Genomic DNA, 13,775 nt, shown 5'->3' with positions numbered 1-13,775 from the left:
CACTTACATACAAAGAAAAACTAACATTATCTGTCAATGTTATCAACTCCTACTTCTTATTTTGAATAACTGAGTGGAATGCAGGGCCCCAGTGTGAAGAGCACCAAAACCAAGTATTTGACATTCCTGTCATAGTTCCTTTCAACCAAGTCCAACCCTTTTTCCAAAGGTTTCATATCTCGCCTTATATAACGCCTGCTCTCTCCTTTCGGATAGCTAATCCCTGTCCGGTATTGATATATTTAAATGCAATGTAAAGGCAGATTCAAGATCTATCATATCATTGAGCACTGAGCTAATTTATATGCCCCTTAATACAAGGGAAATTGTATTGTTTACTTTAGCAAGAACTCTCATATATTTTTAAATCCCACCTTAAACCATTTGCGCAGTAATACACAAGCACTGATGGCTGCTCACCTTGATTTAAAGTAATAACAGGTGACCGGTTGGCATTATACAAGAAAATGTCATTGCAGTTGTCCTTAGTCCCAGTGGACCCAGAATTCAGGCTTAATGTGAGCCATAACTGTAGAAGGGATTCAAGCTGTGAGGAAATTGACAGCCAGTGTTAAATACACTAACACAGCAGATAAATAATGTAAAGAAACGTAAGAAGCTGCATTATACTGAGCCCCTCTACCTCAGTATTGCCTGTGACAATGGCTGTCCAGGAACTCAAGTGCAGAAAGGTCTTCTCCAGCATCAACTACTTGAAGCCTTTAACTGGATTGACAGAGGTTGAACCTGGGACCTCTGAACAGATCTCTCCTTCTCTTTTCCATTCTGTCAATTTTTTCTATTCATGGCTCAAACAATTCAGCCAATACAGTCTCCTCCCCCTTTGTTAATCAGCATTTTAAACTGTGAAGGAACAGCCATTTATGTACCATAAAGATGACTCTTCCAGTAGTCTGTTTCATAGCAATATCAAGAAGCATGAAACATCCTCTGAAATAAACCAACCCTTAAAAAAAAAGAACCTGGAACATCTGCTTGCAAAAAGCACATGCTTTACAACAGAGCCACTGCCCACAGTTGAGAAGCTGAGGGATTCAATAAGTGAATAACTTGAGATTTCATCCAAGTATTATTTTTTTTTCTGTTGTAATGCATCCAGGACCGGTGCTAGGGTTTCTGGTGCCCTACACGTGCTCCCCATTAGCACCTCCCCCCCCCAGCAGAAATTTAAAAAACAGAGAACTGTAGGAGAAATGAAGAAACTTGAAACTATTTACATTTTAATTTACAGTTTTTAAAATTTTTAATTTAATTTATTTTTTAAATTGTGAGATTAAGCAATAAAAATTGTGAGAATACTACTTGATCCTTTTAGCTGGAGGTGCCAGGGACAAGACCTTCACATTACCATTTCTACTTGATCCTTTTAGTTGGAGGTCCAGTGACAAGACCTTGTGCATGCAAGAAAGAACCTCTGCCACTGAGCTATGGCTCCCACCCCATGGCTGTTACAGCAGAGCAGGAATGAGGAGTGGCAGCATACAACTTCAACAGGAGCCAGTTTTCAGAAACTGTAATTGGCTTTTCTTCAGCTTTTACAACTGGTTAATTTATCCCTGCCAGGCACTATCCACTTTTGCGTTTCTCAGGTCTGTAACAGACCCGGGGAATGCAAAACTGGCTGGGCAGCGTCTGCGCTCCATGGAGCCTGCTTTCCCCAATGGAAAGCACCTTGTCAAGGCACAGGACAAGTCTGGGGGTGGGGAGGGGTTATGCAGCTGCTCTGTTGCTTGTGATGAGCCAGCTCAGCAACTGTCCCTTTAAATCATTCCCTTGCCAAAATGCAGTAGATGCTGTGGCTGATGGACTGCAAGCAATCCAAGAGCACTTCAACCCAGGACAGGTGAGTGTGAGTTGGCTGGTTTCATCATGTGCCTCATGGGGGCTGCCTTTGTCAACCCTGTCAGGACAGGACATCAGTGGCTGAGGCTGGCATGGAACTCCTGTCCAGTTGCCATGAATCTGTGTCACTGTTTTGCAGGTGGAAATTCAACAGAGAGGCAAGTCCCACACCCTGCACTCTACTCAGTCAGTTATTCCAGTCCACCTCTTGGAGTGGAGCCTCACACTCAGCAAGCCGAGACACTGTCCCACTTAGGCTTCTGCCATGCCAGCCATTCTGTGTCCAGAGTGAAGGTGGATTGCGGTGTCAGCTCTTGGCATGGATTCCAGAGCAATGAAGTGTTTGTTTTGGCCCAACCCTGTCTCTGGTGCTTGGTTTCTGCTACATCGCCAGAGCTCCAGACCCCTCCCTACCCCATCTGCAACTCCCCCGTGTGGGCTGCTTGAGGGAATGTTGCTCTCCTTGCAGGCTTCTGTATAGTGGGGGGAGGGCCCAGAGGGTGTCTGGGTGAATGAGTCACTGCATCACACTGGTTGGAGAGTGAGGCTGGACAGGGAGTCTGAGGGTCTGTTCCCCACTTATACCATGGGAGCTAGTGGGGTGGCTTGAGACAGATGCATCCCCTTGGCCTGACCAGTTGTGCTTGTGGAATGGAGGAGAGGGGAGCCATGCAACCGAGGGAGAGGGGTTGCTAATAGAATGAATGCATGGTGAGGCTCCTAACTCTGTGTCTACTCCAGGACGGCCATCTGCACACATAGCAAGGGGCAGAATTGAGTCATGGGGATTCTCTGAGTCAGTGTTGAGGGGAGACATTGCAGGGGGCGGACTCAAGTATTTACCAGTAGCTTGCCCGTGGAACATGCTGGCATACAGGGAAAGCAGATGACTTTGACCATTTGCCTGTCACTGGCCCAGGTCGCTGTCAGAAGGTGGGGTAGGAGAAGTGATTGGGAACCTGCCCCCCCACCCCGCCTCAACAGGAGGCCAGGAGGCCATGCTACAGCAGAATCACCATGGCAATGGCCTCGCAAGCAGCCTGTTCTGCTTTCTCCCCTCCCCCCCACTGTAATTTGGCCCTTAGGAGCTGACTAGCAGCACCTGGCAGCTGGGTGCTATAAGTGTAATTCAGGATTGCTCTGAAAATACTGTAAGCCATGTAAATTGCTAATCTAATGCCCACCACTGTTACACTGTTTTTCATTAAGTCAACCTAACAAAAGTCTTGCTACCTAACAGTTTAATAAATGGTAATTGCCCTGCTGAGTAACTGACTCATCAAGGTCAACATGGCAAAAATGTACTGCAGACTTCAAGAGTGATAATTACTTACTTGAACATGATGGACTTGTAACAACGAGAAGAGTTTGTTGAAACACGTACTTAACATTGGTATGGAGGACAGTTGGATAATATACTGGTTGTTCTGACTTGCTGTATGCAGCCCCCGTAGCAGTGAGTCATCTGTTCCGCTAGGAGACTGAGTTACTGGGAAGGGGGAAAAACCAAGATATTTTTCACTTATCAAATAGAAGTTGCTTTTCATTCTGTTACAGAACTCATACCTTTAATTTTCCAAAATACACAAATAAGTTCTGTAGCATTCAAAAAGGTGTCCCTTCAGGTAGGATAAGCTGCCCAGCTTTGCTGCTCAGGGTATCTGTGAAATTTCATGGTTCTTAGTGACAACAAAGTGCACTCTTAACTGCACAAGCTGCTGATTTGAATTTTTCAGGGACCAGCTTTCTTTCAGTTGTTTTCTATTATGATCTTCAGACAGAAGCTTCTGACCCTAGTTAAATATTGTGTAAGGACTCCAATTACTGAAATTCCACTGGTAAAAAAAATATTTTTTTCCTAAACATCTTGCAAGTGGCTCACTTAGGTTACCCATCAGATCTGGACTCAGAAAGGAAACACATCCTGACTGTTGAAAACAACACTGAAAACAAGACCTGACTGAAGTTGTCATTCAGCATCTTTTTCCCCCCTAAGTTCGTTGTACTTCTCATTTCTTCCACCTACATGAGTCCCCATCCCCATCCCTCCTGTTCACCCTAAACAAGCGCAAGCAACCCAAAGTTAGAACCTGACCACTGAATAGTTACCTATTTGGAATGGCTAACTAGCATCTATTTACTAATAGCCAAATCTTTGGATACTTAAATCCAGTGACTGGAGCTGTGAACGGGCAAGATCTTTCAACAAACCTGAAAAGGGCCCCAGGTTTGCAGAAAAATCTGAATTTTTTTTTAAAAAAAAACATATGAAAATGATAAAGAGGCACTTGTAGCTTTAAGCAACACAATCCCTCAGTGGCTGCTGTTAGGCAACCACAGTATTACAGGCTTGATTCTGTAAGAAAAAGGTAGGGGAAGGAGACAGGGCTCTTTCCAGGCCTATTTTGCCTTTTGAGGGTGGATACACTGGGGCCAAGCCTGTCTAGACATGCCACTCCCAGGCTTGGAAATTCCTGGAGATTTTGTGGTGGAGTCTTTGGTGGACAAGATTTGGGGAGGAGAGAGTGCTCTGCTGGATATAATGCCATAAAGTCCACCCTTCAAAGCAGCCATTTTCTCCAGGGGACAGATTTCAGTTTTCTGGAATTCAGTTGCAATTCTGGGAGATCGCCAGGTTTCACCTGGAAGTTAGCAAACAGAGAGAGATGGAAGTAAACAAAAGGGCGAGGCTATGGGGTTTTCAGGAAAGGGAAAGAGGAAATAGTGGGGGAGAGGGAAGTGAGACGTCTCCTGCAAGTGCTTGTGAGTTCCCACTTGTCTATATGCTAATAGCCAAGTCAGCTGATCTAAGGATGCTAAAATCTGGTAAAGTAAGCTGTTAAAGGGCCAAGACAGATCTTTCTACAAATCTAAAAAAACTCTCAGGCTTGCAGACAAAAATGTGAAAGAAAAAAAATACATTTGTGGTGGTGGTTAAAAAAAACACCCTGACATAATAAAAGCAGCATCTGAAACTTCCTTGGTGACTGTTGCTAGGCAATCACAGCTTTCCAGGCTATATTATGTTAATATAAGGCAGGTGGAGGAGGGCAGGGCCCTTGCCAGGCCTATTTTGGCCTTTGACGGTGGACACATTGGGGCCAGGCCTGGCTAGAGTTTCCAGCTCCAGGTTAGGAAATTACTGGAGGTTTTGTTGTGGAGTCTGATGAGGTCAGGGCTGGGGGAGGGGAGAAGCCTCAGCCAGATATAATGCGATACTCCACCCTCCAAAGCAGGCATTTTCTCTAATATGACAGATATCTGTCGTCTGGAGTTCAGTTGTAATTTTGGAACATCTCCAGGTCTCACTGGAGGTTGGCAACCCTAGGCCTGACAGCAACTTCTGGGTGATTCAACACTATCCAACTTGCATGATTAAATTAGGTCTGGCAGTTTGCTACTGTTGAACAGCAGCCACTATGAATGACAGTGTTGTATAGTAGTTAGAACTTCAGAGTAGGGTCTGGGAGACCCAAGTTCAAGTTCCATTTTGCTCTGGAAGGTCACTGTGTGATTTTGGACCAGACACATACTTTTAGCCTAACCTACCTCACAGGGTTGTTGTGTGGATAAAAAGGAGAATAATAATGTAAGCTACTTTGGTCCTCATTGTGGATAAAGGCATGGTGTAGTGGTTAAGAACGATGGACTCTAATCTGGAGAAACAGGCTTGAGTCCACACTCCTCTACATGAAGCCTGCTGGGTGACCTTGGGCCAGTCACTCCGAGAGCTTTCTCAGCTCCACCTACCTCACAAGGTGCCTATTGTGCGGAGAAGAAGGGAAGGTGATTGTAAGTCACTTTGAGACTCCTTAGGGTAGAGAAAAGTGGAGTACAAGAACCCTAGTTTCCCTGGAGGAAATGGCTATTTCGGAGGGTGGAGTCTATGACATTATACTCTTCTGAGGTACTTCCTCATCTTGAATCCTATTCTCTCCAAGCTCAACCTCCCAAATTTCCAGGAATTCCCTAAGCTGGAGTTGGTAACCCTATCTCTTTCCCACCCAACAGCCAGCCTGCCTTTATTTGGCTCGCCCACAAAGCCTGATGGACCCAATGCGGCTTCAGATGTCCTTAAGGGATCCCTGGCCCTTTGGCAGCTCATTAGATGAGCTTACGGAGTCCTGGAATAGCCGGCTCTCTGCAGCCATCAATGAGATCACACCTAGGTGTCCTCTTTGGCCCCTGCTCACGGCTTGCACCATGGTATACTCCAGAATTGTGGTCGATGAAGCGACAGCTTAGACAATTAGAGAGATGGTGGCAGCCTACTCAGGATGAAGTGATGAGAACATCTTATAGGTCATTTATGTGGACCTATGAGGTGGCAGTCAGGATCACAAAGAAAGCTTACTTTGTGGCCCGGATTACATCTGCGACCTCACGCCCAACCCAATTATTTAGTAAAATTCAGTCCTTAACTGCCCTACCACAAGGCAGATCAAATGTTAGGGAATTGGAAATCGGCTGCAAGGCTTTTGCGAGTTTTTTCGCAGATAAAGTCTCATCACTCCATCACGACCTCCCTGCTACACTTGAAACAGTAAGTGAACTTGAGGCTCTGAGCATGTCTTCAGGTCTATTTCTGGATCACTTTGACCCACTCAGCCTGGAGGAAGTTGACAGGATTCTCATTTCTGTGTGCCCTACAACTTGCGTTTTGGATCCATGCCCATCTTGGCTGATAAAAGCTTGCCGGATGGCGTTATGTGATTCACTTCGATCCATTGCCAACAGATCCCTCACAGAGGGGGTCTTCCCCACACCTCTTAAAGAGGCTGTGATCCGCCGCCTCTTGAAGAAACCATCTTTAGACCCGACCAATTTGGCCAACTATCAGCCGGTGTCAAACCTGCCCTTTTTGGGTAAGATTATAGAGAGGGCGGTGGTGACACAGTTATAGGGTTTCCTGGAGGACAGTTCCATACTGGACCCATTCCAGTCCGGCTTCCGCCCAGGCCAAGGGACGGAGATGGTGCTGGTTACCCTTATGGATGACCTCCTGAGACATCTGGATCAAGGCGGCTCAGCAGTACTGCTCCTATTAGACCTGTCGGCTGCATTCGATACAGTCGACCACCAGCTGCTGTCTAGCTGTCTTGCCAACGTGGGGATACAGGGGTCTGCCTTACAGTGGCTCTCCTCTTTCCTCCAAGGTTGGGGACAAAGAGTGGCAATTGGGGAAATGCTGTCCCAGAGACACCCACTTATTTGTGGGGTGCTCCAGGGGGCAGTTCTTTCTCCAATGTTGTTTATTATCTATATGCACCCCCTTGCCCAGATGGTCAGGAGGTATGGGTTGGGTTGTCAACAGTATGTGGATGACACCCAGCTCTATCTATTGATGGGTGGCCAGTCCGGCTGCACCTCGGAGAATTTGGACCTGGCACTGCAAGCCATGGTATCATGGCTGAGGCTGAGCTGGCTAAAGCTGAATCCAGTGAAGATGGAGGTTCTCTGAGTCACAGCGGCCCGGGAAGGGTGATCCATCTACCAGTCTTCGATGGGGCGCCACTAACACCAGCATCGAGGGTTAAGAGCTTGAGAGTGCTTCTGGAATCCTCCTTAACTATGGAGGCCCAAGTAGAAGCCAGTGCCAGAGCTGCTGTTTTTCAGCTTCAGCGAACATGGCAGTTGGTCCCAAACCTTGAGCGCAGCAACTGAGCAATGGTGATCCATGCCTCGGTCACCTCAAGAATCGATTACTGTAATGCTCTCTACATGGGGCTGCCCTTGACTCAGATTCAGAAGCTGCAGTCGGTGCAGAATGCTGCAGCCAGGCTACTAATGGGGCTTCCCTGTCAGGAGCACATTCAGCCTGTGCTGAGAGCGCTGCACTGGCCGCCTGTTGCATACCAAATCTGTTTCAAGGTCCTGGTATTAACCTTCAAAGCCCTATATGGCCTAGGACCTACCTATCTGCGGGACTGCCTTGCCCAACATGTTCCCAAGAGAGCACTGCGATCAAGCTCTCAAAGTGTTTTTGCCGTCCCTGGGCTAAAGGATGCTAGGCTCAACTCCACCAGAGCGAGAGCCTTCTTGGTTGTGGACCCAATACTTTGGAATATCCTCCCAGAAGCCATGAGGGCCCTGCGGGATTTATCACAGTTCCGTAGGGCCTGCAAGACTGAACTGTTTCGGAAGGCATATAACATCTAATGGAAGAGGGATGCCACCACATCTGGATCCATTGCGCTTTTATTACTAACTGCCTAGGATCTGTGCGCGTGAGAAAGAAAATATTACATGATCCACCTGAAGTAGCACCATTGCCATTTATTTGATTGTTTTATTGTTTTAATATTGCTTTTGTTTGCTATCTATTTTATGCTGTTAGCCTCCTTGAGTCTATACAGAATGGACGGGATATAAATATAATGTAAATAAAATTTAAAAAAATATTTACTTCATTTAAGTTAAGGACAGTTAGTTACTGACCCTCAGGAGGAGGTAGGAGATCACCCAGAATTACAACTGCTCTCCAGATGACAGAGATCAGTTCCCATAGAGAAAATGGCTGCTTTGGAGGGTAGACTCTATGGCATTATATCCTGCTGAGGTCATCTCCCTCCTCCAACCTCACCCATCCACTCACAAATCTCCATGGATTTCCCAACCAGGAGCTGGCAACTCTAAGAGGAAATTATCTAAGTAGCTGGGAGAACTGCTGTGATTCCAAGAGATATCCAGGCCCCACCTGGAGGTTGGCAACCTTAGGAGAGAAAATTTTCAGAGCATCTGCGTTAGCAAGAAAAATATTACAGTGACAGACGTTTAGGTTTAATTGTGCAAACTTACATGTAGGAGATGTGTTGGTTAATGCTTGCAGAATGGAATCAGCTTCCAGGGTAGACATCATTTTTAGCATCAGTTCTGCTTGTTGTTCAAGTCCAACTTCTAAACGAGCATCTAAAGCTTTGCAAAGCAACATGAAAGTCAACTTTTAGAGCTATGCCAAATAAAATAGTCTTTATTTAAGTCAGCAAATATTTTTTAAATCTCTAAGATACATCTTATGAAACACTTAATTCAAAATGAGTTAGAATACTAACTACATGTCACTGCCATTGTTCCCTCTAAGCTGAGTTAGTGTGAGCTAGCTCACAGTTTCTTAGCCTTTGGCTCACATATTTTTGTCTTCGCTCAGGAAAAATGGCCCCAGAGCAAACTAATTTATGCAGCAGCTCACAACTTTAATGCCAGTAGCTCACAAAATAGAATTTTTGCTCACAAGACCTCACAGCTTAGAGGGAACATTGGTCACTGTTTCTTAACAGAAAAGGCAACCTGCTGCAATGAAATGACAGAACATTGGTTGAATGCATAAAGAGTTGCAAAAATCAGATCTTAAAATAATGAGTGAATTGGAAAATTAAGTCACATGCCATTTTAACTGGCTACGATTTGCAGATGCTAACTGAAGCAACAAGATACACTGCACAATTTGAATAATTTCGGGTCACACACAAATTTAATGTTTTTTTCCTGACCACAACAGTGCTTTAGACTGTGGCCACAATCCAAAGAACCATATGATTTGTTCTGAATGCCCAGTAGGGTGTTAGACTAACATTTTTAAAAAAAAATACTTTATGTACATACACAAAACAAATGTCAACAACAAAGCATAACAAAACAAAACCATCTAATAACCTCATATCCAATATAAGAGATGATACCACTGTGTCATGGTGATGTTCCAACCAGAAAAACAAAACAAAGAAATTATATAAACCAGTACAAGGGAAAAAATGAATAGATAAAAAGAAAGGAGAATAGAGGAGCGTGTGTGTGGGAGGGTGCTTCCATCCAAAATTTGGCTAACGCTTAATTTTCATTATTTCCATTTCTGAGAAATAGTATCCTCTAATATAACTATCCAAAGCTTTATTCAAATTTTCAGGTAAAGGTGACCATACTTTAAAAATAATTCTTTAATGAGCTACAGTCTCAAAATTCCATTAAGCAAATTATAAAACTATTCCAAATAAGGGTTTTGTTTGTTTGTTTATATTGGGTGTTTTCATTAATAAGTTGAGCGGGGCTAGTCCAATAATAATTTTTTTGTTCCTGGGTTATTTAAATTATCTCTGCAAATACTGATTTCAAAAAATCTGCTATAACTGGACAAGACCACCACATCTATTTTTGTTAAGCGGGCTATCCCAACTGGAGTGAAATGCCACCTCTGAGACACCTTTAATGCATGCACTTGTAAACCTCTTGAGATTGATTTGAAAGGAAAGCACTGAAACATTTGTTCCCAGTCCTTATACTTAAATTGAATATTCAGTTTTATTTCCCAGTTTATTTAATCATATGCACTGGAGTTTGTCCCTGATTTAATAATATCCTATATGTTTTAGTAATTAATTTCTCCTCTCCTTATCTATATTGTGAATTAATTATTCAAATTTGGTTATTTGATCTTTAATTTCCTTCTGTTTAGTTCCATCAGGAATCCTTCCTTCAACCCCAGAGTTGACTACTATTATTTGAGAGTGTAATATCTGCGTCCATTAATGTCATTTGATTAAGAAAAGAATCTCTGCACCTGGAACCATAAATTTTTGCTGGAACAATTTTTGGATGGTATAGAATGGAGGTCAATGGAGAAATCCCTGGGTATAATAAGACATGCATTTTCTAAATAACTGCCCCTTCTTCTTCTAGGTAAACCACAATGCTTTTGAAACTCAGGGCAATGTTCAAAAGTGACCCGAGACATGGCACGGGCATACTTTAAATGGCTCTTGCCCAAGCCAGTTTTTCAGAATGAGTGCATTCCTAACTACTTACCTTGAGAGACTGACACGCTCACAGTTTGTGATCCATTCTTCTCAGCTGTAACTGGCGGTTTTGCCACAGAGATTCCAACACCTCCAATGTAAGGGTTGTAATTGTATGTACCATAGTCTGCACCCCAGTAGTCATACCATGTGCTGCTTATAGGCTTTAATGAAATAAAAAACAAACACAATATGCAGTTATCTATCTTTGATTCTACATATAAAACCTTATTTCCCCCCACCGTTGCTAAGTATAATTGCCCTTATGTATTTTAGAAGTAACAATACATTGCAATGATAATGTGCTACAGGGTAGTGAAGATGCAGATGAAGAGAGAAATTATTTCCAAATAATTTTTACATTACATCCCGATTTGTACAGCTAAGTTGACATGCAAAGATGCAAGCTGAGCCAATCTTAAAACATATTATATGAGGAAGGTGACATGCACACTGCTCTTCATGTACACCCAAGTCTGAAACGAAACCCACATGCATTCCTGCAAAGCTTCCTAATGTGGCACAATAAATGTACACTGAACTTTGAGCTGAATACAAACCAAAGTAAAGGCCACCCAGACAACAGCAATACAGATTCAATTCCTTTCAATTTGGTCAGGCAAAATTATTACAATGAGACAGAATGTAATAGTTTCTTTTCAAGGGTTTGCTTGTATCATCCAGATCCAGGGGTTATCACACTTAGGACTGTTAGGCTGAGAAACTGTCCCTGAGGAATCCCAGGGTATTTTAGCCAGAGACTCTTGCTATCTAAGCTGGGTCATTAACAGGTCACAGTGTTCCTCTACTAAATTGTGAACCCCATCCTACAGAAACAAGCAATGAGCTAGTATTCATATGATATAGGAGGGAGAAGGCAAGTCAAATGCCCATATCATATATGTGGCTTTAGAATCTTCTTTCAAGCACTGATTCAGCCACTGCACAAGTTAAACCAAAAAGACCAAATGAGTTCAACACTGCTAGTCAAAAACAATTATGTAACAAACTCTGTTACTGCTATATTCACGAATGCTTCTCATACTATACTGGCCTGGTGCAAAATAGGAATGTGCCAAGGTTTCAGAATACTTCCTCTCCACTCACAAAAAAATTCCCACTCCCTCCCCAGGGTTTGCTTTAGTCATATAATACAGTATCACATCAACTACAACTGCCTTTGTAACTACAGCTTGAAGTGGGTGCACAGATCTCTAGTTCCAAGGAAATTTAGTTATCAATAATCATAAACAGTGAGGACACAAATACATTGCCACCAGTTAAAGCAAGCAAAGGAAGAAAACTCATATGGGATAGGAGTGGGAGGAAACATGTAACCCCACAGTAGACTGTGATTCCTAAGAATGGGAATATTACATCTGCACCAGACTACAGCAAATATTCAGTTAAGTACCTTTATTGGCATACGTTAAAAATAATGAATACAAATTACATCAAAGAATACAGATTGCAAATATTCCCATAGTAGTCAGTTAGCTTGATGAGTTATTTTTTAAAAATTGGAACAAGGCAATTTAATATGGAAGTAAAAGAAAGGCTGGCTCTGGACAGGAAATGAGAAGCACTTCTAGTTCAGTGCTGGCCAAATTGAGTTCAGTGCTTGCCATATAAGCCCTGGAGATCATTGCAATCTGCCACGCAACACTTTCTGACCATCCCTGGCCCGAAGGACATCCAACTTGCCTCGACCAGGACCAGGGCTTTTTCGGCCCCAGCCTGGCCTGGTGGAATCAGCTCCCCATGTATATCCAGGCCCTACCTGGTTTATTACCATACCATAGGGCCTGCAAGACGGAGCTATTCCACTGGGCCTTTGGTTGAGGCAGCGGGTGTCCTTTTCCATCTGTTATTCCATCTGCTTGGCCTCCCTTGCTATAACACTATGCTATTTTATTATTATCATCATTATTCCATTCTTGGGCCAATAGCTATTTTAATCTGTAGAATGTGCCCTTGCCACCGATGTATTCTATTTTATTGTTTCCTGGTATATTAATTTTATTGTATTATTTCTGGTTTTAATCTGTATGTTTTTAATTGTTATTTAATTTATGTTGTGATATGCCCTGAGCCCGCCTATGGGAAAGTGCGGAATATAAGCCTACAAAAATAAATAAACCATCTGCCTCCTAGCAAATGCAAATGAGTTGTTCCAATATCTGAACCACTGGACACAGACAAATAGAACAGAATGTTATGTGATGTATCTATTTACAAGAGGAAACTTTTGACTTTCATGACCTCCACATACAAAACACTGCATTTGGTATCATACAAGCAAGACAGAGATAGCAATAAAACTTTGGGGAAAAAACAGACTACAGGTAGGAGCTATTTTGAAAACTCACGTGTTCCATACCTTGAAGACTTTTGCTGCAAGAGGATCTTTTTCCAAATCAATATCTAAAGGATCAATATCAACTTCCATCAGGTCTTGCAGTAAATCAAGATCAATGTCTTTATCTTTTTCCAAAGATGACAGAGGTGGGGTACCTTTAGGTGATTTAAAGAGCTTAATACTGCCAAGGAATGTAAAGGCCCATAACAAATAAAACTGGCAAAATCTAGTTACAAGTCAATTATAAAGTTGCGCACACTTCCCATATGGCATAAAAGAATGGCACCCCCACCCCAGGCACTCGGCATGCCATGCTGCTAAGTCAAAGAAAGGCCTTCACTTGCATCTACACTCAGTCGTCTCTAACTTTGGTCCAATAACAAACATGAGAAGCTCAAGGCAGGAGATGACCCAGGCACAGTTATGCCATACGGAAATCTCTCAGAGAATGGTCATGACAGACCTGATTGAGCCTTAATGGTTAATATTATATGAAATATAAAACCAGCTAAAACAACGTATTTTACTGGATCAGTGATTTAAAGTGTTGCAAGATTTCAAATACAGATGGTCCACATCAAGTATGGCTTTAAAGGAAAAATACACTTATCTAGGTTGACTGCTACCACAGTTAAAATGGTTCTCACACTATTTTTTTTTGAAACCCACTTCTAAACAGACTTTATTTTTCAGAAGCCACCTGTGTTACAGTTCCATATGTCTACATCCCTTCCTGACATAAAAAGCAAGAATTTTACATCAGC

General features: G+C 43.0%; 1 protein-coding gene across 2 annotated transcripts in view; it reads right to left on the bottom strand.

Moving 5' to 3' along the window:
- The window catches only part of BIRC6 (baculoviral IAP repeat containing 6), a 224,539-nt gene that overhangs the window by 130,507 nt on the left and 80,257 nt on the right, over nucleotides 1–13,775 (bottom strand). For both annotated transcript variants that reach the window (XM_060244345.1, XM_060244352.1), the window contains exons 38-42: nucleotides 13,033–13,166; nucleotides 10,663–10,816; nucleotides 8,662–8,778; nucleotides 3,198–3,352; nucleotides 421–547 (exon numbers count right to left, since the gene is read on the bottom strand). In XM_060244345.1, the coding sequence (XP_060100328.1) occupies nucleotides 421–547; nucleotides 3,198–3,352; nucleotides 8,662–8,778; nucleotides 10,663–10,816; nucleotides 13,033–13,166 (687 nt within the window). The remainder of the gene's footprint in view (nucleotides 1–420; nucleotides 548–3,197; nucleotides 3,353–8,661; nucleotides 8,779–10,662; nucleotides 10,817–13,032; nucleotides 13,167–13,775) is intronic.

The sequence above is a fragment of the Heteronotia binoei genome, chromosome 1 (genome assembly GCF_032191835.1).
Source record: "Heteronotia binoei isolate CCM8104 ecotype False Entrance Well chromosome 1, APGP_CSIRO_Hbin_v1, whole genome shotgun sequence".
In the NCBI taxonomy this organism is placed as follows: domain Eukaryota; kingdom Metazoa; phylum Chordata; class Lepidosauria; order Squamata; family Gekkonidae; genus Heteronotia; species Heteronotia binoei.
Note: the sequence above shows the minus strand (reverse complement) of the source record. Positions and strands in the feature narration are given on the sequence as shown.